Below are 27,825 nucleotides of genomic sequence, written 5' to 3' on the forward strand. Positions count from 1 at the left end.
AAGTTTGAAAAGCCCTACTATAAACTAAATGAGACAACATCTAGCAGCAGTGGGGCATCTAATGCGCTCTCAATCAGTAGCAATTGTTCTTGTTTTGAGAAGATGTTAGAGATTATGACAAGGATTATTTACTTTCCCTATTATAATTTAAATATCAAATATAAATCACCAGGTTTGAGCTTTTTCTGCAGATATCGGGCTAATAATTCAACTCCAGAGTCTGAGAGAGGCCCAGGTGGCTGACAAAGCGCAGACAGGGTTGTTTTCCTTTCCTGATGGGCTGTGAATCTGGGGAGGGGTAGAGCACAAATGATGCTGGCTCATCCTTTTTGGAAATGAAGACCCAGTCTTATTATATCATAAAAGTAAAGTCAGTGCTGAATCATGCAATCAATACTTAGGGCAAAAAGCATTTTGTATAAACAAAGGGTAGGATTTTGTTCTTTAGAAAGGAATAATTGGCAGCCTGTTTACAAGATCATACATAGTTGTCCTCAAAGCTGGCTGCACACTGGAGTCTCCAGGAAAGTTTGAAAAATGCTGGTGCCCACCTTGGTTCCATTAGAATCCTTGGGCGGGACCCAGGGCATTGGTATCTTCAAACAAACAAACAAGCAAACAAAATCCTCAGGTGTTCCCAGCGTACAGCCAACATTGGGAACCACTGCTGTAAACTTGAAAAATCTCTTGGAAAAGAATACAAAGGAATTGAACAAAATATGGCTGTAGGAGCGCAGGCATGGTCTCAGCTGTTTGAAGATGGTGTGGCTTGGGTGAGACAAGAAGAGGGAGAGATAGTCACCTGCCAGGCCAGGCCCAAGTGGCCCTGAAAATATTTGATTACATGCAGGTCTTCCTTTCTGGTATGAAGATGCTCACTTTTTCACTTGAGAGGCTCACTAGCAATGAAAATAACATGTAGGCTGTGCCTTGAAGATGTGTCAAATGGCTTTAATGTGATCATTGCATGCAGGGAGCTTGGAAAACATCCATCTTTGCTTTCTGCCTTTCATAACTTTCTGCCTCAGGTTGGTCCCAAAGACCACTTGGCTTTAGCCTTAGATTGGTCAGATTCCTTCCATGGAGTGCAGACTACTGGAGGTGAAAACTGCTCTAAGGAATATTCCTTTTTTGAACCTTAGGAGTTCAAGATTATTTATATTTTATCTAATTAAAAAAAAAACCAAAAAGCCAAGTTTCCAAGCCAACCAGATTCCAGAGAGCTTTCCTTGGGGGAAGTGAGAGGGTTTGTCTTAAATCTTCTCCCCAGACCCCTAAATGTTGCTTTGTTCTCTTTAAACGCCACAGTCACAACATCAAAATACAAGGACAGAGAACTCATGTCTGGAAAGGGCAGCTAGTCTCTGGGAGGATATGGAGTCCAGCCGAGAAAAAAAAAAAGGAATCTCTAACTTTACTTCTTTTTTATGACAGTTAAATATCTCCTGGTGTAGAAAACTAAGTGGAGGTGCTGGGCCGAGCCCTGTCGAACTACAGTTCAGACAAAATGGGCTGGAAGGGTTGCACTGATCGGAGCCCAACTGGGCCTTCAGACACAGCTACTAGTTCTGAGCACAGAGCTGACAGCATACAAACGCAGGGCACCCCTCCACTGCTGCATTCATCTGCGGCCGTGAAGGCATCCCTACCGAGTGGCCAAGGACACAGAATTGCCCTATCCAGGAGACAGCCACTCCAAGTGGCAGGTGAACCTGTCCTGCATGCCTCAACGTGGTGCCTTTCTCTGCCTTGGCTCTGCACTCACAGGGCCCCAGGACTGGTGTTTTCAGCCAGAATGCCCAATTCAGTTCTGAACAGTGGAAGACGAAAGAGAAAGAAAACACCAGTGATTCTGAGAGTCTATTTTTAAAAACAGGAAATAGAAAAAGAGCAGGATAGGAGCCTTGTAACTAAGACAATGCCCCACAGACGCGGAGTTTTGACAGCTTGGTGCTCTAGACGACTTAGTCCTGGCTTATCACATAGATTTCAGACTGATGTGACCTGTTGTTTGGAATACAGACCCTCTTAAAATGCAGGGGTGGAGAATGAGGGTGCCAGGGGCTGGGGGATCTCCTGACCATTGGAAATTCCTCAGTCAAAAGATGAGGAGGGTGCAGGTGAGGAGGGGAGAAGGCATGCACTCTCCCAGTTCTGTCGGTCCCGTGGGTCTGCAGGGGCTACGTGGTCCAGGGGCACCCTGGCCATTATTCGCATGCTCTGGCATGGGGAGGCAGGACTCCGGTTGTGTGAGCAGGAGAGACAATGGGCAGTGAAGAAAAGGAAGGAAGAAGGAGGACTATCTGGAAGAGAAGGTCTCCAAGACTTCAGCTGCCGTGAGAAGCAACCCAGCCAGGTATTTTATGAAGTGATTTTCCTCACTGTCAATTATCAGAACCACACCGTTTCAGCTTTCTCGTCTCTTGCCTTAGTTTTAAGTTTTTCCTTCCCTCTTTTCTCACCTTTCTATACTTGGTTTTCTCCATGGCCCAGCCTATTGGACCTTGTCTGTGGATTTCCACATACTGTCCTGGATAAGGAAATGGAGGTTATTTTAGTTGTGCTGACCCCACAATTAAGGAGGCTTTAGAGCAGTGGTTCCCGAAGGATTTTTCACAGGAGATATTAATTAGCATTATGTGAAACAAAAGGCTCTAGTGGTTTCATAGGTTTCAGAATTTCTTGGTTAAATCGTGTTAACTAGACATCTCTACTGCAAGATGTCTTTTAGCCTTCAGTATTCAAATAAACTTTGCAAAATATATAGGAACAGCATATAGTATGCAGCACTTCTATCTACCCATCTATCTATCTACCTGCCTACCCACCATGGAATCTGTTTTCAATAAAATTTCTTTGGATCAGTGTTTTGTGGAAGAAAATTTGAGAAATGCTGACTTGGAAAATGCTAGGAGCCAATAAGGAAATAAGAATATGTATTTCACTAACAACCAAAATGAACATCGCAGAGGTGGTAAGATATAAATAGAGACACTTTGAAGTCAGACAGACTAGATCTGGAATCCCAATTCAGCCATTGTTAGTGATGTTGAGAAATTTGCTTGAACTTTCTGAGACTTAGTTTCTTTGGGTTGGAATGAAGGCAATTTTAGCTTCTTCTGGGTTGTGATGAGGAGAAAAAGAGACTAAAGAACTTAGTAAAAGATACATAGGTAAAGGATCATGGTTACTCCAGTTAGAACTGTGAACTCATGAGGCCAATGCATGAAATCAGTATATAAAAATGCACTTTGTGAATTTCACAACAGATGGCAAATATTAGCCAAATAGAATCAGAAGTATTTCTTGAGTACTGCATATGTGATGTATGTTATGGTGTGGTACATATATCGTTCTTTCTTTCCATAGAATTTAAACCATGTTATTTGTGTTATTTCAGAAATAGAATGTGGAGATAGGAAGGGTTTAAAGATCATCTAATATACACTTTTCATGTAATAAGTGACATAACTGAGTCCTAAAGAGATTAGGTGACTTGCCCATGGCCACTAATTAGCGATCTAGTTATTGGCAGAAGTGAGATCATCAAGATTCTTCTTCTTTACCCAAATACTAAAAACTACAACTTTGGGAATTTACAAGGAAAAAATAATTCTTGGTTCTTTTTTTGTTTGTGTTTGTTTTTGTTTTTGTCTCAAGAGTTTATTGTATAGTTCATATATTGAAAGTTTTAGATGTAACAACTGTCTTCTCCCAGCCTAATATCTGTACACCAATTTTCCCAACTATTGACTACTATACAATATGTCATTTCCCTATTAATTTGTGATGGCATCTTTATCCTATATCAAGTACAATAAAAAAAATTATTCATTCTTAATAATAATATTGATGGGCTGCGCACAGTGGCTGACACCTATAATCCCAGCACTTTGGAAGGCGGAGGCAGGTGGATCACTTGAGCCCAGGAGTTCGAGACCAGCCTGGGCAACATGGCAAAACCCCATCTCTACAAAAAATACAAAAATTAGCCAGGCGTGGTGGTACACGCCTGTAGTCCCAGACACTCGGGAGGCTGAGGCAGGAGGATGGCTTGAGCCTGGGAGGTCGAGGCTGCAGTGAGCTGTGTTTGTGCCACTGTATGCCGGCCTGGGTGACAGTGAGATTCTGTCTCAAATAATAATAATAATAATAATAATAATAATAGTAATAATAATATTGATGGGGAAACTGAGGTTTAAGTTGGAAGTCTTTAAGATTATACGATTAGGCAATATTAGCATTATGTGAGTGCATGGCTACAGTCCTTTCTTTCTGTTCTCAACCCCTTGGAGCTCCACAGCTCTGAGATGCCCTTTAGTGTAGGTTTGCCCTGTACTGTGTGTGCTCCTCACCCCTTTCCTCAGAAATCCCCCATACCTCTCTGACTCAGGATGACGCTATGAAACTGACATGCAATTGTTAGCCTCATTCTAGCTACTATGGGTTTTTGTGTAGTTTGCAGGGCATCATTTTATTGTATGCACATGCATTTTTACATTCCTGTGACTATTTGTGTTTTGTTCAACTTTGAGTGCATGTGTTTGTCTCATATTCCCCAACCGATTATAATATCTATAGTCGAGGATGGAAAAAAAAGTAGGCAGGATACTAACATTTTTTGAGTGCCAGCTATCTATCAGGAATCAAATTAGATGCCCTCATATAAGCCATTGCATTTAATCCCCACACCAACTGTCTGACCAGTGAGGAAACTGAGGCTCAGAAGGATGTGCTGACTTGACTCAAATGTCCAGCAGAGCGAGCATTCAAACCCAGGTCCATCCGCTTCTCAAGATCACACTTTCTCTGAGGCATCATTTTGTCTGTTCTGCAAACCTTCTCCAGGACAATGCACAGCACAGGTGCTCAATAAATATTTACAAATCATGATAAAAGTGCTTTCTTTACAACCGGGAGAATATTCACTTGCAAGTCTACGCTTTGGAAGTTAATTTAAAAACCAGTGGAAAATTTACCCCAAACCTGTGGGAAATAAATTAAAGCTACAAGATGAGAAATAACTTGTGATCATGAAAGCACTAGAATATTGTATTAAGTTCACATAAATACTGGCCAAGCATTGCTCATTCAGAGCAAAGTGCCAGCTGGCACATTTTGGGCATCTCAAATTGCCACTAGACCCTGCATCTATGCACATGAAGGCAAAACTGTTTCAGAAGCATTCTGAGCTAGACTTTGGGATTACTTTTATCAACCATCATCCAACAGCGAAGGGACTGGACAGTGTATGTGGCTCTAGGCTCTTTGCTGAGCTTGCTGCAGACAGACCATGGCTCTACTCGCACTGTCAGGATCAGAGTGGTTCTCTTTTCTTTGAGAAGTGATCACTTGCCATGTTCAAATGCTGCAAGAATCTTCCCATCCTCCTTTGAGTCTGGCACCCTCACCATCTATCGCTACTTGACGTGAGTTTCCACAGCCAGTGGTGTGAACACACTTCCTGCTTTGTTAAACCCCTTTCTACATGATTTGAGTAATCTACAGAGCAGTACCCAGGAATGGTAAATTTAGACAATGACAAAGAAGCACTACTGTATATAAGTAGATTCTTGGTAAACTAATTTTTCCCCTGCCACTCTCAAAGCAATATAAACTTTGTTGTTCCTCCTGGATCTCAAATGCTTGTAATAAATTCTTTGAAATGTCAGTAATGTTGAACTGAGGGTTTTTTTAAGGTGATTTTCTTTCTTTCATAAAAGGAAAAATTGTCCCTTGCAGAGTATATGGGTAAATATGTTTTGTTTATTTTATTCAGTCCTTAATACAGTTGGGTAAAGGGATTCTCATTTCCCACCCGACCTCTCACTGAATGAGTGAATCATGAATGAAGCCCTCAATTTTCTGGAAGGTAGTATAAACAGAAGTAAATTCATACTCTTTTATATCTGTAGGCTAATCAATATTTGCTTAACAAATTTATAGCATACAGAAGCATTCTCATCAGTATGTTATATTTAATTTTCATAACTCTCTGAGCTTAGATGGATTTTCTTTTCCATAATAATAAAGTTTTCTTTGGCTTTTTAGCCAAGAGGAAGCCTTGCCTACCCCACGTGGACTCTTCCAGTTTTCCAAAGGTCCTCAGAACTCGGATTGCTCTGAGAGAATGTTGTCTACATAGTGATACTTCTATTATTTTTATTAACTTACTTAATTTCATAAAATCATAAATTAGTTCAGTGAAAAATGTCAGCCAAAAGAGTTATTTGATTGTCATAACATTTCAGTTCCATCAAAAATAATTGCTTTATTAGATCTGTGCAATGGGGAAGATGGATTTCTAGCCCCTTCCTTGCCCCAATTTGTTATCCAACATGCATTTGTTTTTCTACTGTGCAAAATTTGGTGCAACATTCAAGTTCAACTAGAAAGTGAGATCAAAGACCTGGCCGAAATTTACAATGGACAGAATGTCATTGACTTTGGTGGATTTTTGCTAACTAAATCATTTAGACAGCCGGTAGCAAAGCTGAGAGGGATGAAGGTGAGATGAATGAGGCACTCATTTCAGGAACCGAATTTAAAGGTGTGTCCAGAAACGTAGTAATCAAGATGAATAAGATCTTAATACAATATTTTTAAAATAAGAATGAGTGCCAAAAATTCATGATTACTAAATGTTCATATGACTGATTTTTTTCTTTTGCCTCAGACTCCAATATGGCTCAATACTGTTACTGATCCTGCATTTAAAAATTTGAAATTTTGTTGTTCATAGATTTTGGCGTTCATTTTGATTTTTGAAAATATTTCATTCAAACATTATCTGAATTTTTGAGTACACCCTTAAATTCTGCAACTGAGATGAGTGCTTCCAAGCCTCACCATCGTCTCAGTACTGGCTAGGAGAATTCTGCATAGTGATTTAGCCCTGTGTAGGTACAGAGATGTCTGAGTTCTATATTTACAGTGGCCACACAAAGGAGTTATATGAATACACCCACATAGTCACCCGACTCTACACAGTTTTAGGGGTTTGTAACATAAAACTCCAATGGAACTGAAGGAGTTCTAGAAAGTATTTAATTTTACCCCCTCCCTTTTATAGATGGAAAAACAAACCTAGTCCCACAGAGCCTTGAGTAATATTGTGGTAAACTGATCAAGACTAATTGCTGGGGGGGAAGGGGGTTTGGCCTAGGACACTGGGTCTTTTCCACAGGGCAGACCCATGATTGGAGACCATTTGCTTTAGAGAAATTGAAAGTCCTATAGGTCTAGCTCCTTCTCAAGGCTTTGGGCTCTTTATTTTGAAAAGTGATAATGTACCACCTTCTCCCATCACGTATGCACTTTGGAACTTAGTACTAAGTTTGCCAGTGGGAAAATATCTCACATGGGAAGACCAGAAGGCGATGCCCACTGCACAACAGAGGTGGGATTCCTATGCAGTTTTACTCTGCTGTGCCTGAGTGGTAACTAGACCTTTCCATTAGCAAATGCACACGGTTGAGAATACATTTTACGCTCTCAAGCAACTTCACCTCCGAGGAGGAGACAGTGCCCCTCATTCCTCATACAAGCACAGATAGCTTTCACTCTCCAATTCCTACTGATCTCTCTCTCCCTCTGTTATTCATTAAAATGTGCAATAGAACAAGAAAAGGAAAAGATTATCCTGCGTCCTGCCATGCAAGATGGTACGCAGGAGGCCAAGGTTAAATGCAGCATTTGGTTTCTTAAGCTTCTCTAATGTATAGGTGTGGAAAAGCAATCTGGGACCAGAGCTTATAGCAGTGACTCTCTGAGGATAAAAACTTGACTTTAATTTGGACTCTCTAGCTAAGATAAAATCTGCTTCTGCTATCATTATCCCACTTATGTTTGTCCTCCACTCTCTTTTCACTCTGCCACCCAGCTGAGTGGGAAGAAATTAACCTGACCTTGAAGAATACTCAGAGAATCTTCAGGACCATCGAGTTTTCAATAGCCAATAAAATTCCAGAGGCCTACTAACATTGAGATTATAGACTCATAGGCCTGAAAAAGACCTTAGACCACACGGATGAGGGAAATGAAGTCCAGAGAGCTAAAGTGACCTATCCAAAGTTATGAGTTAGTTGGAGGCAGGGTCAGAACTAGAAGGGGGACTCAAGCCCTCTGGTTACCCTCTTCCACCTACACCATGACTGGGCTCCAACCATGCCCAGCATATCTCCAGACCACTCAAGAGGGAATATGTGCACAATAGGGCTTTTATAAGATGTCTGAAATTTTACCAGTGCAAATAAAAACTCCCACGGAGTTTTCTTTTCAAGAAAATTCTTCTTAAAGTCATAGAAAGGAGGCTTTTATTTCACCATTCTTATGCTTATGGGGTCTCTATCCAGATTAAAATTACATATTGAATTGTTTTTTTTTTTACCTAGATCGTGTTTTTTGCCCCAAAAGATTGCTTCAATTTATGTTTCTGCTTCTATCAAACACAGTCTATATTTTTAGTTTTAGATTCAGGCACAGCCTGTGGACTGTGCGTTTGAGCAAAAATAAGGAGTATGGACTGCTCTCCATCCTGGCACCCAAGGACTAAATTCAGCTCACAGTGCATCTCGTTTGTCCCACACACTGTTTTTATAAATTTGATTTTGGGTTTTACAACCAAGATTACTTTACTTATTTACAGGGACTGCCAGGCCCTGAAGACCTCTGCCCTTGCATTTCCTGTCTAGAACTTCTCTCCTCAAGCCTCCTGGGCAAGAATGAAGCCATGGGTGGGTGGGTCCTGAGTCTCCATGGAGAATCTATAGACAGATATCCAGGGGCCAGCTTCTAGAGTCTACTTTAGACCACCACACATCCTATAATGCTGAGTGATCAAAATTAATAAACAAAGTGATCCCCCTACCTGTGTGTCTCTGAAAGGATAATGCTTTAGACTCCTATCTATCTTAAAACAACTTGGTTTTGTAAATGTAATCCTTTTCACAGAATTGAGTAAAAGAGTAAAATAAAATTACACTGCAATATTGCAGAAAAGCCCAGTAAGAGGTATTTGGATAATTTTTGTTTAGAGTGTTACTACCTACCAACACTATTGATTTTTTTTCATCTCAAGAAATGACCTCACCCAAATATACCACACAACCTACTTATATTTATTTTTTTCTAAAGACATGGGAGCATCTGCACAGTTTTAGAAATAATTGTTGTCCTCCAAAGTTTTGTTTTTAAAGCAAAAAACCTAATTGACTGGCTTTCCCTGATAATCTACATTGCATAGTTCTAAACTAATATCTCTCCAGCAGATTTTTGAATGATGTACAAAGATAAAGCCCACATGAAAATAAAGGACTGTAAAATGAAATTTAGGCTATCATATATGAATTTAGTTGATCTTTATTCCCTTAATAATCTTAAAACAAAAACACTTTATAAAGATCATTACTTTGGAGAGTTAAATATCTTTGCAATTCCTTTTAAAGTTTTCTTTTTAAAAAGTTCAAACATCCCATGTTCCACAAACTCAAAAAGCCTGCAGCTAGTGTAAAACATTTTTTAAACCAAAATATTCTCTATTTCCTTTATACATGCCTGTAGTAAAGGAAAAAAGTCCTTTTATGCCTACCGACACAGATTTGTTCAAAATTAGTTCTGTATCTGCTCAGCAACATTTTAAAAAAAATTTGCACCAAGTCACTCATTTGGTGGTCACCTGTTAGATCCACAGAAGTTAAACAGCTCCTCTATATTTAAATGTACTTTAAACATATTTATTAAGTTTATAAGTTAAAACTTCAATAATGAAAAATTAGAATATTCTCTCAGTGTTACAAAGAAAGAAATGTAGCCCTGAGCCTTCATTTGTTGCAAAAACAAAACAAAACAGTCCTGGGATTTCCATGAGAAACTGTTAGGAGAACTTTCAGAAATTCTCCTAAGTTTATTTTCATAAGGCTGCGTGGTCATTTCATCTAAAGTCCTGTCAACAGTCAGTCAACAGGGCTTGTCTTCACTGGGATCTCACTGGCCAACAGAAATTTATAAAACACTGACAGTGTTCAGGGAAGGCTGAGGTCCACAGAGCTCAAAACTTTCACCTAATAGGAAGGAATACTGGACTATATAGGACAACTGGGGACATGCCTAAGTAATTTCACTCCTCAAGGAAGGGCAATTTTTTTCTTTGGTAATTTTACCTATTTTGGTGCCTGGAATAGAGAAATTAGATGGTATATAGGTACATCTAATGTAAGTGTTCTTAAAAAGCATTAAATTAATTTTTTGAAATAATAAAGTTGAATCCCAAATGCTGCCAACATTAAGGTTGCTGTAGTCACGCCTTTTGTAAATTTGATGACACCTGCTCTCTCAGTAGGTGTCAAGTGGACAATGAAGACGTTTTTGGCCCATGTTCATTTTAGTCCTGGGTCGAAGGTGTTATGTTGTCTCACCATCATAAGATTTGTATAAATACATCTTGAAACTCCACTCATGGAAATGTTCAAATTGAAAGTAGCCCTGGCCCAAGAGCCCAGAAAAACACAATGACTCATCCCTCCCAAATGTGTTCATTTCTAGGAATGCTTTGGGCCACACCACTGAGAATCCAAATTGGAGGAGACAAAGCTATGGGACAACAAACTAAGTTCTAAAATACCAAGTCTCTAATCCACCTGCCTTTCTGTCCATGTACCAACCTGTCTTTATTTTGTATACTTTTCTATTTAGGAGCCAAGGATACCATTGCTACTGTCATTCTCAGGCTGGGGAGAGCCAGACTGACTGAGATTCATACCCACCACTATGGCAGGGGGATGAGATGGCACTTGAAACAGGTCCACAGGCTGCTCACTCTGTTGAACTTTGTCACAGTACTACAAATACACGAAGTTGTCTGAAATCTCACAGGGAAAAATGTCATTGTGCAAGTCAAAGAATGGATGGCTTGGCTGAGTTATTAATTTCTGGATCTGATATGATGACATCACAGTCATTATGTTTTGAAGCTAATTTATTTTAAACACACCTAAGTTAAAAATGGTTTTCTGAAGTTTTAAGTCATATATATATATATATATATATATATATTTATGAATGCACCTATCCATTCCTTCTCAATAGGTAGGTTATAGATGAGCTCTCATGGTCAGCCTGAAATATCTATTTATGAAGCCCTCAGCCTCACAGTAATAAAGTAAACCTATAGAAGTTTTATTCCTTTATAAAGATGCATATTGGTTGAGGCTCTTGGCATGAATTTAGAGTACTTGTTAGTCTGTGGAGTAATGGTTGGAATCTGGGACATAAGACTGGGGCTAAATTTCTTTGCCCTCCTAACCCCAGAGAGTCTTTAGAAAAATAGAAACAAAAGAGCACAAAGTACTTAAGGTGAGACACTGTTGTATTCATAATATAGAGAAATAACCACCATGCCTCATGGACAGTAGATGCAGTTCTCCACGGGGCTACAAAACTGTGCTAGTAATAATTTTAATTGGATGCTATCTTTGCTGCCTTCAAAAAGTATCATAAAATGGAATTATTACAGGCTCCAAGTGCACTTATAGTGCTGGCCTCTCACAGAAGGAAACAGATAACATTTATCCTTTGGAGGGCAACAGAAATGGGCTTCTATTTGTTTCGTTTACATGCATCCCCAGTTGCCTTCTAGTTGCTTCTTCTTCCCTATGTCTAAGAGATCAATTTGAATTAGATGCTGCAGAACTGGATGCTAAGTTTTGCGGTCCCTCTGCCTTTGGGGATGGCACTACCCCATGGAAAGATCCTTGGTGCTCCTAGGGGCAGATGGGAAGCACGGGGAGCATACCTGTAGAGGATTGGGTGGCGTGAGCGGTGAAGGCAGGCCATGTCCTGGAGACTGACTGGGTTTCTGCGGGGGGCTGGAGCTCTGCTGGGTTGGAGATGGTTGGTTCTGGTTCTGGGAGTGGGAGTGGGGTTGGTGCTGCTGGGGCTGAGGCGCCTGTTGCAGCTGAGATGTAGGAGCTGGCGGCTGATGAGAGGTGGGTGGTGGCTGCTGGGGTGGGGTGGGCTGCAGCGGCTGCTGCTGGGACTGCGAGGGCGCCTGCGGGGCTGGCTGCGGGTGCTGGTTGGTTGACGGGGGAGGCTGCTGCTGCTGCTGCTGCTGCTGCTGCTGCTGCTGGAGCTGGAGCTGGAGCTGCTGGAGCTGGGAGTTCAGGGATGAGGTAGCTACAAGGAGAGAAAGCGAATGTGGAGTGAGATAACATGACAAAGTGTCTTGCTGGGTCTTGACAGCCTGTCCAGTGCAAGCGGAGAAGGGTTTCCTTTAGAAAATTCTTGTCCTTGCCCCCTGAAGCTCTTTGGTATTTAAGAGGGTTGTGAGGCACTGGGAGAACAAAGGTCACTTCTGGGGAAAGTTTAGAATTCCACGAGGACCAGCATATAACACATCAGGCATTACTTTAAAAGGTGGTGAACAATGCAAGCCAAAGGTGTGTGGTAGAAATGGAAATTGTTTTTTAACTACTTTCTCTCTCTCTTCCTTTCCATACTGCATGGGAAATACACTCATGCTTTCAAGATTTCATTTAGATTTTTGAAGTCTAACCAGTTTAGTTGTTTTGGTAAGTGTTTGACTGGAGTTAAGAACAAAAAACCAATTGTTTGCAATTGCCTTTTCATTCATCATCAATATCATTAATGGTATCATTTTCACTTGCTACTTCAGATCTCCACCCAGTTGCTTAGACGCCTTAGTGTCAAATTTCTATTTTTTAATTTATTTTTATTTTTTTAATTCAAAAGTAGTACATGCTTCTCCATTTTGCAGGGTCAAAAGCCTGAGTCTGAATTTTTTGCCTGCTGATTAAAGAGACGGAACCCCTAAACTGGAAGGATGATAGCAGGTGACTGAACCAAACAGTGGAGTGATTAGACATCAGCACCTAAGGACAGGACAGCACCTAAGGACTGAGGGAATGAAATCATCTTTTAAGATCTTGTTATAAGAAAAGTAGAGTTGGTGGGAGAAGGTGTCTTAGCACTGAGCACGCAAAATTTGTTCTCACATGCCCACGTAGCACTGAACAATTTCTGCAGCAGGAAGCTGGTTAGTTTGACCTAAGAATGGTCTAGAGAAATTTATGGCTAAAAACCAAGTTCATTTTCTTTTTTGCCTAAATCTCAATCTAAAAGCTTTCTAACAAGCCCATGAACAAATAAATATATAAGGATCAATGTCAAACCTACAGGCCTTAAAGGAAAGTGTAGCTGTATTGGTGAAATGACGATGCAACCATTCCCAGGGGTATCAAATACCAATTCCGTGATCTCGCGTACCATGTAGGGCTTCCAACTCGGTCCAGTTGGGATAGCAAGTCCTCACTGAGCCATTCAACTGCTCTAGGTCTATGCAAGCAGTCCAGTGTGTGGCCTGCCTTGCGTGTAGAGCCAGGGTGCTCTGGGGCTTGTGATGTGATCGTAGAGATAGAGATGGCATGGGGGAGGCCTGGAAAGTACACCGGCATCATCCTGTTTATTAGACCTTTTAGAGAAAGGCCTGCTTTTGCCATTTCCCCCTTTCTTCTATTTTACAAAAATCACATTTTATCAAAGATCTGGGAGCCCCGCTCAATTCTGACCTCTCCAGATCTTCTGCAGTCTGGAGGATCCTGGGGCAGTGGAGCCTGATCTGTCCTTCTGGTGGAGTTCCAGACTTCAGGGACTTGATTGCATCTGGCCTCCTGCCTGATTCAAATCAAACCTAACCTGATGTCTTTCAGGTGGGGGCACATATGTCAATGCTTATTTCCATGGTTGACTTAAATACCACACTGCTTCATTTTGGTTAGAAAAGCATTTATCTAAATCAGCATTTAGAAACAGGAAAGTCTGGGAATATTGGCAGATAGATATTGGCAGACGGGTAGGCGCAGCAAACCCTAACCTACTAATGAGCCCTGGTCCCAAATATGTCTCCCTTCCTCCATATCCCTAAGTTCATATTGCTTGGGTATGTGTTTTCCATAACAGCAGCTTGACTGGAAAGGCATAAACCTAAGCCTTTGAGTTACATAAACTAATTTGACATCTGCAAGCAAAAAATAATACAGAATTAAATATGTTCAGGTATATACCAGATGCAAAGGAAGGCAGGAGGGGCATATATGAATGTAACTTGGGTCTGAAAAACACCAAAGCCACCTACACACTAACATGAAAATGAGGGTTAAAAATGTGAAAATATAGTGCATCGAAGTGGCTCATTTTATAAAGCATAGTGAAATAGGACACAGAAGAACGAGAAAGTAAGATGAATAAAGTTAGGAAGATTCAAGGCTGTATTAATATTTGAACTACAAAGAACGTTTGCAGATAAAATGATGCTTGTTGGGGTAAAATTCTGACCCTAAGCAGGGAAGGTTAAAGACTTTACTTTCTTCCCTGGTATTTATGCCCTTTTATGATGGTTTCCTCTCTGTCTTGTTACTATACATGACATAGGCCAATGTTAAATGTAAAATTTAACTGCAGAAACAGCAGCCATGAAAGGAAAAGGGATGCCCAGAAATACATTCTGAAAATTTACTTTAAAATTTTGAAAAAGAAACGCAAAACAAAATTTCATCAAACCAAATTTCCTAGAGAGAAGAGAGAGTTACGGTAAAGCCAGTGTCTTGAAATTTCTCAAATAAATAATTTAATATGATAAAGAAGTAGCCAAGAATCCTGCATTTCTCAATTTGTTCAGTTTCTATATATTAGCTGTAAATCGTAAACAATTTCTCATATTGAATCTTTGTTAAAAGTTTCCTCAGTAAACCCCTACACATAAATGGAGCCACATCATCAGAGGTATCAGAATTATATCAGATGGGGTTTACACAAGAAAAGTCGAAAGCACTTGAAAAGCAAGTCCGTGGAAGATTCTGGAAAAATACAAATGTGTCCTATACTTAGCAATGTACAGAAAGAAAAATGGTGCTCAAATGCTAAAGGAAGTAGGATTTCTAGCAACATCCTAACCTACTTTATGCCAAAATATAAGATCATACTATTATAATCACTCTAGTCAGCATCTCCACTTCAGCATTTACTTGGACTTCTCAGGCTCAGGCAAATGTGGGCATGGCTGGCAAACTGGTGGATTGGGTGTGAAAGCCTATTGGGAAGGAGTACAGCCATTACTCACTGCTGTTCACACACCTCCGGGTATGTCTGGGAGCTGGAGTAGCCTCATCTGGATATGTCTACAGAGGGCAGAAAACCCACACTGAGGAGGAAGGAAGCAGCAGGGTTTATCACTGAAAGTGACCAGGAATCCTGGAAAGAAGCCTTGTGGTAATGCTTATCCAAACCCATCCTCATCCCAGCCCCGCCGTGCAAGCCTGGGCTAAGCGAAAGAAGCCAGACAGCCTTGGCCACATTCCATTTATATGAAATGTCCAGAATAAGTGAATCCACAGAGACAGAATGCAGAGGAGTGGATGCCAGGCTCTGAAGGTGGAAGAGAGGAGATGCCAGTGGGTGTGAGTTTCCTTTTAAGGTGAAGAAATAGTTCTGAAACTAGACAGTGGAAATGGTTGGACAACATTGAAAATATACTTAATGTCACTGAATCATAGACTTAGTTAATAGTTAAAATAGATTTAATAAAGTAGTAAATAGTTAAAGTGGCAAGTTATATGTTATGTGTATCATACTACAAGAAAAGAGCTGTTTCTCTATATTCACACACTGGGGACCAAGTTACATTGCCTTGGGAAGCCACAGGGCAAGAGCATACTTCTCTTTTGCTCTTCATGGCTTTATGGTCCTCAGGGGTCAGGGCAGCCACCAGCAAGGGCTGTCCTGTTGGAGCCACAGGAGAGCCTTGGCCAGGGTCCCGGCACAGGGAGGAACACATTGTGCCCACTGGAGAGGCACAGGTTTGGCAGGGCAGGGCGTTGGGAACTGTGGACTCATTTTTAGTTGCACACAAGACCCCATCCCAATGGCTTCGAGAAATGCCGGGGAAGACTTGGAAGCTGCACACTGAGCAGGCACAGAACAGCCAAGGAAATCTGGGTTAAAAGTAAGACAGTGCTTCACAGTTTGAAGATACCTTCATTTAATATGATGAATTAGCTTTTCAAGACAACTGTGTGGATAGATGGTGTTATTGCCATGTTATACATATAGAACTCAGTCTCAGAAAGGTTAAGTGACCTTCCCAAGTTTACACAGCCAGTGAATACCCTGGGCACTTCCCAAAACCTCTTACATGACAGGATTATTTGTAATGATGAGGCAACCTATTTTCTCCTAAGGGCTTGATCACAGAAGACTGCTCACGTGCAGAAAGATGTGCTCCATAGCTGTGCTTGTGAGAAGAGGTGGCTCAGGTATCTCATTATTGAGCCTAAATTGAAGGGTCTGCTTGTTCAACTCCTGGGAAAGTGTACAGTTGTACCTCAGACCTACTGCAGGCAAATCATTTGTTTAAAGCCTGTTGATGAGAAATGTAAATGTGTGTTTTGAAGATAAAGATGCTAATTTGAGTATGAGCCACAGGTTATTATAAGGAACAGAGAAACATGGCTGTGGGGAGTGTGGTGGTTGCAGGAAGGGAGGTGAGAGGTATGAATGGAAGGGAGGTGGAGAAGGGCCATGGTACACATTATTCATACCACTAGTTTACCTTGATGGTAAGAAAATGCCTCCTCCATGCTTAGACATAGGGTGGCAGCAGCTCTGTGCTCAGGCTTGGTGCCAGTTTAAGGAAAATAAATAGGCATCACTTTACCTTGTCCACAGAACTCTGTGACATATTGTCTCTAGAGTATCCCCGGGGTGGCATCTAAGAGTTCCCCAGCTGGATTTGTCCCTAACTGGGGGAAGCAACTCCCTGATCAGCCCCAGTTGTAAAGAATCAATGGGCCCATGGAAAAACCTGTGTTCCCTGATGTAGCCTTTGCCTCCCTAACTCTGTATTTATTGTGTGCTTTTGCTCCCCACTAAGATCTCTAGAAGAAGAAAAAACAGGAATCTTGAACATCCCAAAAGGAGGAATCTGAGTTAGTAAATGGAACATCCACACATGCCCATTAGGTAAGAATATCTCAGGGAGCTGAACCAAGGATGCAAATCAGAAACCCTTTCTGGTGTCCTCAGTAAGGGCATCCCTAGCCTGCACCCACAGATGGAAGTTTTGCAAAGTCGATGGGAAAAGGTAGATGGCTGGGGACTGGGGATTTTGAAAAAGTGTAGAAGGTGGAAACTTGCTGGGAGGTCTGCCTTTATTCTTTTTTTTTTTTTATTTTTCAAATTGTAGATTCAGGAGGTACATGTGCATGTTTGTTACGTGAGTCGATTGTGTATAATAGTGGTAATTTGGCTTCTAATGTACCCATTCCTCAAATATTGAACATTGTACCCCAGATGTAATTTTTCATCTGTCATCTGCCTCCAATCCTCCCTGTTTTGGAGTCCTCAGTGTCTATTATTTCTATTTTTATGTTCATGTGTACCCAGAACGCTGCCTTTATTCTTGGTAACAATGTCAGAAATGAGCAAAGTAAATTCTGCCTCAGAGATTACGATGTGTGACCATCTTGCATATGCTCAGTGTTATCAGCTCCAGAAGTATTGCTACACATGTACTTAATCTGTCTTTTTGCTTCTTTTGCATTTAAGGCGGAGATCTAAGTGTCTCTTGAGATGTCAGGGGAAAATAAAGAGATAAATTCTTCCAATGAAAACATCCCTACACATTTTCTTGTATTGTCTGAGCCACCCAAGTTTCTTTCTTAGGTTGATTGTTTCTGCCAACTCTAGCAGCCTATCTCAAATTGTGGACCAGAATCACCAGGGGAGCTTGTTGGGAAATGAGATTCCAGAGAGTAGGGCAAAATCTGCATTCTAAAGACCTACCTCAGGGGATTGGGAGCCATTACCCTTGGGGCTCCTAGCAGCCCTACAGGGAGTTGCAGCAAGTGGGGAGAGTGTGACTTTTCCCTTGACTTTCAACCAGATCAGCTTGCAAATGCAGCTCCCCGACACTGAGCCTATTTTTATTTTTATTTATTTATTTATTTATTTATTTATTTATTTATTTATTTTTTGAGACAAAGTCTCAATCTGTCACCCAGGCTGGAGTGCAGTGGCACAATCTTGGCTCACTGCAACCTCTGCCTCCCGGGTTCAAGCGATTCTCCTGCCTCAGCCTCCCGAGTAGCTGGGACTACAGGTGCGTGCCACCATGCCAGGCTAAGTTTTTGTATTTTTAGTAGAGATGGGGTTTCACCATGCTAGCCAGGCTGGTCTCTATCTCCTGACCTCGTGATCTGCCTGCCTCAGCCTCCCAAAGTGCTGGGATTATAAGTGTGAGCCACCACGCCTGGCCTGAGACTATTTCTTTTAAACAAATTGTTCTGCCATTAGAAAAAAAAAAAATTGAAACAAGATCATTGGTTGGAAAGAAAAGAAATAGACATCTGGAAATCACCCAGTGTTCTTTAGTGCCTTTTGTTTTGGAAATTAGGGCAATTCACCAACCACTACCGCCTTTGTTGACATTTTAGGGCACACTCTTACTGGAATGTTTCAGGACAGGTTAAGTCTGAGATATAACATTAGCTTTTAGATGCCTCATTAAACAGGAAAGATAAAGAGCGAAGGATGAGTGCCCCCTGTAAAGTAGAATGTAGAAGCTAAGCAAGACTAACCCAGGGGAGCTGCACCTGCTCAGCAAAGCGTTGGGGGCGGGGGCTAAGCACTCAGAGGTGGCAAGTCCCCCATGAGTTCCCAGGGGGTGCTTGCTGAGGTCTCTTTATGGAACAGCTGACTTCCCCACTATTTCCACCTGCAGAATGACCCCACCTAGGCCTAAAATCTCAAAAAAGTAAGAGAAAGAAATTGAGAAAACATTCTAATGTGGATGTGGGCACCCCAAAGTAAAGTGCTTCTCCTCTCACTTACCCTAAAAAAGCCAGTCAGCCTACAGTCTCACCCCAAAACACTGAGCTCTCCATTGCTTTTCCCAGTCCTTCCAGATGTCTCCCGAGTGCCAACCAAGATGAAAGAAAAACAATCCACACCTAGACTATTCCGCCATGAAACTGCAGGACACCAAAGATAAAGATCTTTTAAAATCCAAAAAGATTTTGGAGAGAAAATGAAGGGCCACATATAAAGAAACATAAATCAAACTGCTATCATACCTCTCATTAGCAAAACTATATAGCTAAAATCAGAGGAACAATGCCTTCAAAGTCCTGAGGGAAAGTTATCTCCCACCAAGAATTCTATTGCTAGCTCAACTGTCTGGCCAGGGCCAGAGCAGAGGAAGGCCCATTCTGGAACTTACAATGACTTAGACATCTTATCTTTACATAATTTTATCCTTACATACTTTTTCTTACAAAGTTGAATAGGTACTTCAGCAAAATAAGGTTACGAACTAAGAAAGAGGAAGACAAAGGACCCAGGAAACAGCATCTAAGTCACTCAAGAGAGCAACCCAAGGGAGCCCCACTGCGACAGCTGTACAGCAGTTCCAGACTGCAGCCAGTCCACAGCAGAGCATAGGGGCAGAGGCTGTAAGGGGAAAAATCTGCAGAAAAAAGGGGGATTCCATAGTAATGAAAAAATATCTGAGATTTTGGAAGAATCTGAGAATGTGAAAAAAGAAACAAGAAAATTCAGGAAAAATCAAAGCTGTCGGGGAAAGTCACAATCCAAATATGAAGCAGCTGTTCCAAATTAGAACAAGAAGTCATTGAGCTTCCAGGAGAAAAACTGTTGAATTCAATGCTGAAGAAAAAGTAAGAAGTGAAAAGATGCTAGCCAATTCCTAAAGAAGATACACATTTCTTTTTATAATAATACTAATGATTTCAAAAGGAAGGGCAATAAGAAATTTCTGGCAAAACAAACAAACAGCATTAGAAACAAATGCATGGTTTTATAAGAAACAATAAGAGAAACAAACATAAACCAATTGTGCAATAAAATGTGATGTACTACTTATCAGGGAAATGCAATTCAAAACCACAGCGAGGCCGGGCGTGGCGGCTCACGCCTGTAATCCCAGCACTCTGGGAGGCCGAGGTGGACAGATCACTTGAGGTCAGGAGTTCGAGACCAGCCTGGCCAACAGGGTGAAACCCCATCTCTACTAAAAAATATACAAAAATTGGCTAGGCATGGTGGCATGTGTCTGTAGTCCCAGCTACTTGGGAGGTTGAGGCAGGAGAATCGCTTGGACCCAGGAGGTGGAGGTTGCAGTGAGCCGAGATCACACCACTGCACTCCAGCCAGAGTGACAGAGTGAGACTCCATTTCAAAAACAACAACAACAACAACAACAACAACAACAACAAAACAAAACAAAACCAGAGCGAGATACCACCTCACTCCATTAAAATGGTTATTATCTATAAGACAGAAAACAAGCGTTGGTGAGGATGTGAAGAGGGAACACTTACATACTATTGGTGGGATTACAAACTAAGACAGCCTTTGTGGAAAACAGTATAGAGGTTCCTCAAAAAGTCTAAAATGGAACTACTATATGATCTAGCAATCCCACTATTAGATGTATATACAAAGACAATGAAATCAATATAGTCAAAGAGACATCTGTACCCCCATGTTTACTGCAGCACTATTCACAATAGCCAAGATATGGAATCAACCTAAGTGTCCAGCAACTGTGAATGGATAAAGAAAATGTGGTACAGATCCATAATGGAATACTGTTTAGCCATAAAATGAATGAAATTCTGTCATTTGCAGCAACATCAATGAACCCGGAAGACATTATGTTAAGTGAAATAAACCAGACACAAAAAGACAAATACCACATGATCTCACTCATATGTGGCATCTAAAAAAGAAAAGCCATAGAAGCAGAGAGTAGAACAGTGTTTACCAGAGAGTGGGGAAGGGTCAGGGGAGGAGAGGCAAAGCTTGGTCAATGGGTACAGACTTAAAATTAGATAGGAGGAGTAAGTTCTGGTGTTCTGTTGCACAGTAGGGTGACTGGGTAACAGTAAAGTATTGTACATTACAAAATAGCTAGAAGAGAAAATGATAAATCCACGAAATAATGAATACAACATAGATATGCATGGAAATATCAAATGGTAACCTACAAATATGTACAATTTCAATGTCAATTAAAATAAATAACTTAATTGAAAGTAAAATGTGGTGTGATTTTGAGCACCTGGTGGAGTATGAAAGGATGATGCACTTGGATGTTTTCTTTGAGTGGCACTAAAATCCACACTGAGAGGAATACTTGATCACTGCATATTTTTTTTTGGCTCTGCAGGAAATAATAAGGTAGCCATATTAAAGTCAAGAGTGTTTACTGACTTGCAATTTTTGGAACAACCTATAAACAAAGCATGAAAGATTTCATGAGAACACAAAAGCTATCACCCCTGACTATGTGGAAGGGAAAGCTTGGTGGGAGGGAGGAGGGGAAGGGAGGACCAAGGCACTATGTGGAGAGTAAAGAGATGGCTCTGTAGTTGACAGAACAAATAGAGACTTAAATATGCTACTGAAAATTATACAGTTAACTAAAAATAGTGCTATGCTTCTCTTTGGAGCAGGGAGAAAAAGAGAGTGAGAGATGTTGTAAGTGAACTAAACCCTCATACTCCACAGCAGGAAATGAACAGATGATTCATCAAGTTAATACAAGACAGAGATAAACTGGAAGCTTTTGGAAATACGGAGGTAAACTCATAAAGCCTAAAACCAGAAATGGTTAAATGTGATTCCCCTGGGGAGTAATCCTGAGGGTGGAGAGGAGGATGGCTGAAACTTAGCATGTTTTCAGAAGCCTTGTGGATTGAATTGATTTTTAACCACATGCATGTATTACATTGATAAAAAATTTAAACAAAAATTAGTTTCAAAACTATGGCTACATTTTATATGATAACAGCAAATTCCTATGTTTTTTTAGGCACTGTTTTAAGTATTCGACGTTAATTTCTTCATTGGTTTTCTCAACAACCTTATAAAGTCAGTCTCCTAAATTGGACTCTCTCAGATGCAGACCCTGATCTAAGAATTTGAGTGCAAATGATTTAAAGAAGGGCTCCCAGGAAAAACCAGGAGGGGAGCGAGGACAGCAGGATGGGAGGGCAAGAAGCCAAGCAAAGGCAGGATTTCAGGGCAAGTCCCAGCCTCATCCTGATTCCAGGGAGCTCTGAAGCATAAATGACACCTTGGGGTTTATCCTGCCTCACAGAGTCCCTCTATTCCCTTGACTTCTCCCAACACCAGTGAATCACTGATTCCAGCTGGGGACCGGGCATAAACTCCAAAACATTTTGACTTTCCGTAAGGGGGAAGTGACTTCAGTGCCTAAGAATCAAATGACTTCTAAGAATCAAACTATATATTTTAAAACTATTATCAGAGGTGTTTATACTATGTAACAGGCCATGTTAAAGTACTTTTAAGAAAGTAGAAATTGCCCTCAGAGAGGCAAGCTATGAATTTCCATGGAGCAAATTTATAATGGGTTGGTGAAAGCACAATCATATCAGGTCTTCTTGGCTTGCTTTCTGTCTCATATACACAGACATATAATAATAATATTATATTTATTATATATCATACAATTATATATATTTACAATAATATATACCATGTAATTATATTTTATACATATTTACAATGTCATATATAATATATATATTACACCAAGCCATGTTAAAGACACAGATGGCTTCCCATTTATTTGCTGCTTATAGTCTCACTGTGATATAAGCAATTATACGCATGGGATAAAATAATATTGAGCCACTGTAAATTGAGATGAAGTAACCATTTTCATCTCTTCTGCATGGAGTAGACATTGTTTCTGTGTAGTATATCTAAATATCCTTGAACTGGTGAAGGTTTTAACATATTGACAGAAACTAAGTGTCTATCAGATGAAGGTTAGTCATTACGGGAAGTACAGAAAGATGGCATCACAGAAGCCAATTCTGAGGTTGCGGTGGTGGTCGGAGGCCATGCCCTATCTGGTCCAGCTGGCAGGCATATCCCACTGTGTAGACACATGTGGCCATTATATCTCTGAATAAATTGACATGTCAAGTCCTGTATTTATACTCATCCTGCAACTTTCTGACAAGATAAGGATTTTCATGGAATTGTCCTTTACAAGCAGAGAAGGTGTTGATCAAAGGGCAATAATATTAGCGCCCCTTGACAATTATATTTCTCTTTGTAAATTAAAATGGGCATTCTGGTTTTATAGTCTATCTTCTTCAGTTTGAGTCAGCATTGTGATATTCTGATCCAGCCTAGGACACTAATTACATTGAGTTTCTTGCCATAGGCTGAGATCTAGACCCTATACGGGACCAAATTCATCTTTGGCTCCACTGATGATACCAACTGTGGCATGAACCCTCTTTTGAAAAGTCAACAATAGACATTTGTTCCTGATAGATTAAGAAATATTCCCTAGGACTATTCCACAGGATGCTAGTTGCCTCATGTGTTCCATGAAAAACAAGTGTCTGATGGCCAAAAAAATTATTTGGGAGATACTGCATGTTTCATCCTATTTTTGAAAATTCAGTGAGCATTAGAATATTAATGGCTAGAATTTCAGCATTAAAGAAAGCTGATTCGGCCAGGCGCGGTGGCTTACGCCTGTAATCCCGGCACTTTGGGAGGCCGAGGCTGGTGGAACACGAGGTCAGGAGATCGAGACCATCCTGGCCAACACAGTGAAACTCCGTCTCTACTAAAAATACAAAAATCAGCTGGGTGTGGTGGCGGGCGCCTGTAGTCCCAGCTACTTGGGAGGCTGAGGCAGGAGAATCGCTTGAACCTGGGAGGCGGAGGTTGTAGTGAGCCAAGATCATGCCACTGCACTCCAGCCTAGGTGACAGAGCAAGACTCTGTCTCAAAAAAAAAAAAAAGAAACCCAATTAACATTTTCTATCCAATACTGACCAAACTCATTTGACCTTGGAACACCATCTTTTTTTTTTGACACAAACTAATGCATACATATATGGAACTAATGTTATTGGGGGGGGCCTACTTAGAAATAACCTAAAGCTGTCACTGTCTTTGTTGTCAGACATGACTGTTTTATAAATGAAGAAATTTTATACATATGTCTATATATGTATATATAGACAAATCTCCTTAAGCTGATAAGCAACTTCAGCAAAGTCTCAGGATACAAAATTCTGTACACAGAATTTTATATATATGATTTATATATTTTATATCAGGATCTCTGGAGAACATGATGAACTATTTTCAATATAAAATAAACATAATAAAATTCTTTTTTTTTTTTTAGAGTACGGGGTCTCACTATGTTGCCCAGCCTGGCCTTGATCTCCTGGACTCAAGTGATCCTCTCAGAGTAGCTGGGACTACAGGCATATACCACCATACCTAGCTTGCCTATTGCTATTCTTGTTTATCCCTAATAAGACTACATGTGTTAATCCATATGTCAAGCTTATCCAGTGTGATGAAACTGGCGAATTCACACTGAAGAGAAATTTGAAGGTAATAAACATCCTTGATAGATAAAAAATATAAAGGTGTTAAAGTATAAATATGTGTTAAGTGGGTATATGCATATGAATTTCTGGTTTTTTTTTTTTTTGAGATGGAGTCTCCCTCTGTCGCCCAGGCTGGAGTGCAGTGGCGTGATCTCAGTTCCCTGCAAGCTCCACCTCCTGGGTTCATGCCATTCTCCTGCCTCAGCCTCCCAAGTAGCTGGGACTACAGGCGCCCACCAGCACGCCAGGCTGATTTTTTGTATTTTTAGTAGACACAGGGTTTCACAGTGTTAGCCAGGATGGTCTCCATCTCCTGACCTCATGATACGCCCACCTCAGCCTCCTAAAGTGCTGGGATTATAGGTGTGAGCCACCACGCCCGGCCTGAATTTCTTAATAAATGCAGTTTTCAAGAAGGCAAAGTATTTCAGATAGTCTTGTAGGAAAGGAGAAAGAAATACAAAAAAGGGTCTTAAAGTGTGCAAAGGTAAGAAACTGGAGCTGGGACTTTTCTGACCAACTAGGACAACCTGGGGCTTAGCTGAACTCTTCCCAGGCTCTGGGAAAGCATCATTGTTATGGATTTTCAGCTGTGAGGAGCTTGGTATGAAAATTCTGCTCCTCGAATAAGCCTACAGCATGAGTTAAAGAAGAAAATGCAGTTCTATCAATACTAAACATTTTAACAAGATCTTAAGACAAAAAATTTAAATAACCCTCTTCTGCCTTTTCCCATCAAATTTCAAGCATTTTCCAGGTGTTAATACGATAGCAAATTAGAACTCCTAGGGTTTGAGTGGGCATTTTGACTTAATTCTGGTGGATAGATTCTACATGTTCCTTGATTTTGCTTAATTGATGTTTGGATAACCTGCAAAGAATCCATAGACTGTTTATGGAAACATTGATTCTTGATTTGAAATCTGTTTGCTCAGCAGATGGGACCAAATTTATCCATCAGAGAATCTAGCTCTCACACAAGAACTAGTAGTATTCTTTCCTTACAGAGTTTGGCAGAGGATTTGGTGAAGAACATGGCAGAAACAATGGGACTCTCCTTGGATATCAGTTCTTTGTGCTCTGCAAATTCTCCAATACATGGGTAACCAAGTGGTTGTTGTTGTTGTTTTTCTAGAAGTCTGAGATTCACTGTCTGTGCCTCACTGTCTTCTTGAAACCAAATGAGTTTAAGGACAGAATATACACTTGGGTGAGATAGGAAGCAGCTCAAAAAAGTGCTCATGTCACATTCAATCTCATTATTTTTCCTCCAATAATATGAAAAAGACCTATTTACATCTTTGATGACTTCATAGAAGGCCAATCCACCTTGGAGGTTAAAAGGTTTAAAATTAGAACTAACATTTCTTGAGCATGGGTTTTCCAGGGATATTTTTACATTTATAAAAATTAACGTAGAAGAGAACGCATAAGCCATATTCACTAAAAATTATGCTACGGGTATGGGGGGAAGGGAGAAGTATGCTCAGTTTATATTCCTATGTTAATAAAATAATTCCTTCAATTCAGCAAAGCAAGATGCACTCCAGCTTTCAAAGCATCAGTGTTTGACTTTTCCTTCAAATGGAGATTTGTAGGAGAAAATATTACAGACAATTCAATGGCTACTGTGCCTGGTTTAAACACAGCACTATGCTCAAATTTCTTTTAGGCTATAGAAACATGGGCCAGTGCTTATTTTCATGGTTGATTTAATCCATCCCCTGTGCCAGTGTGGGGATTATTCCCTACAGTTATTCTCCAGTGATCTGTCAGTTCAGATTAAAAAAAGTTAAGTGACAAAGATGCAGTGGCTGATTCCTTTAGAAGGCTGTGGAAGCTGGAGTATACAGCAAGAGACTTCTTTTTAAGGATCTGACTATGTTCTCTCTTTAACTTCCCTCATATCGCCACGAATCTTTCTTATCTAGGCTGAACTTTAAACTTCCTAAACGGGCAATTCAATTTTGTTCATATACAACAATTTCAGGGTTGCCAAAAAGGGTTTCCAGATCTTACTTCATTGGCTCTTGCTTAGTTTTTAAGAAGAGGAGATAGCATATATTTCCTCACTTTACAGATGAAATCTAAGACATGATTCTAGGACCACATGGATCCTAGCTTTGCTTGGGATACACAATAAATGATAATACTGTCTCTTAAGCTACATATCTTTTTATATTTTGAGATATAGGATTCAAAATATACCTTTGCCAGATTTGTAATTCTGTTCCAGATTCTTTGAGAAGAAACCTGCAATAAAATGATTTTAATTGTATAGCAAAATGTTACTCGTGTTAAATGGTAAAAGTTACTCATATCATAAATATTATTATTATTCTCATTCTTATTTTCTCTTTCCATCTCTACAATATAATTCTTTAGTAGGATTATGAAGATACTGGGTGAGTAATTTGGTTATTTTGTATTGATGTGCAAATTAATCATTCAATTCACACATTCATTTCATATGTACTAAGTTAAAAAGAAGGCAACTGACAGTTTTAACAAAATAATTACATTAATTCTACACTCTGCTGTGAGAAAAGGGTCATCAAAAATAGAATCCTGAGAAAATTCATAAGAAACAATACAATGCTGGACTATTAATGGGGCTAGGATGTAATATGGTTGCATCATCTACATGATTACAAATGTTTTCTGCAAATGTCTCATGGATTTCTGCTAGGACGGTTGGTCTTGCTTATGAGAAGTAAAATAGTATTATTTTTACTTTGTCTACTGCAATGTGGACAAAAGGGGCAAATAGAAATGGATCAGTCAGGATAGGCTAGGTTATGCTGTGATAACAAGCAACCTCAACATCCCAGTACAGTTTACTTCTTTATGTGTCCTAAATCATCAGGGGGCTCAGCTCATTGTAGTCACTTAGGTGGCCAAGCTGGTGGAGCACCTACTATCTTGAACATTACCAGAAGGAAAGAGAGCTTTTGAGGGTGAGAATTGAATGCTCTGGGCCAGAAGTAGCCCCCATCACTTTCTCTTGAAACTCATTGGCCAGCACTGGTCACATGGCACCACTTGAATGCAACGAGACCAGGAAGTGCCAAAGTGTCAACTCTCAGAGAGCAGGAGAGCCAGGGAAGTTTGGTGAACCACATTAGTGACCTCCACAAAGGTCTCACTCTGCCCCTCAGATGGTTTCCATATTTATCACTTCCTTTCCATTTTCATTTCCCTTTTTTAACCTCATTTTGTCTTATCTGCATCACTGCAAGAGTCTTTTTTTTTTTTTTCTTTTTTTGAGATGGAGTTTTGCTCTTGTCCCCAGGCTGGAGTGCAGTTGCGCTATCTTGGCTCACTGCAAGCTCCGCCT

At 40.4% G+C, this 27,825-nt stretch overlaps 1 protein-coding gene, 1 long non-coding RNA gene and 1 other non-coding gene across 4 annotated transcripts in view; 2 read left to right on the plus strand and 1 right to left on the minus strand.

Moving 5' to 3' along the window:
* POU6F2 (POU class 6 homeobox 2) overlaps positions 1-27,825 on the minus strand; it is a 492,070-nt gene that overhangs the window by 123,650 nt on the left and 340,595 nt on the right. The window contains exon 5 of the mRNA XM_055293368.2: positions 11,792-12,171. Within this exon, the coding sequence (XP_055149343.1) occupies positions 11,792-12,171 (380 nt within the window). The remainder of the gene's footprint in view (positions 1-11,791; positions 12,172-27,825) is intronic.
* Positions 1,894-26,830, plus strand: LOC134731441 (uncharacterized). 2 transcript variants are annotated; one of them, XR_010113715.1, is made up of 5 exons: positions 1,894-2,356; positions 16,943-17,031; positions 21,546-21,672; positions 24,278-24,492; positions 25,496-26,830. It is a non-coding gene; the product is annotated as an uncharacterized lncRNA (long non-coding RNA). The 2 variants fall into 2 exon arrangements; XR_010113714.1 differs by having other exon boundaries at positions 1,901-2,356; positions 24,278-26,830.
* Positions 22,676-22,807, plus strand: LOC129490896 (small nucleolar RNA SNORA20). Its single transcript, XR_008660369.1, has one exon. It is a non-coding gene; the product is annotated as a small nucleolar RNA SNORA20 (small nucleolar RNA).

The sequence above is a fragment of the Symphalangus syndactylus genome, chromosome 9 (assembly GCF_028878055.3).
Source record: "Symphalangus syndactylus isolate Jambi chromosome 9, NHGRI_mSymSyn1-v2.1_pri, whole genome shotgun sequence".
Lineage (NCBI taxonomy): Eukaryota > Metazoa > Chordata > Mammalia > Primates > Hylobatidae > Symphalangus > Symphalangus syndactylus.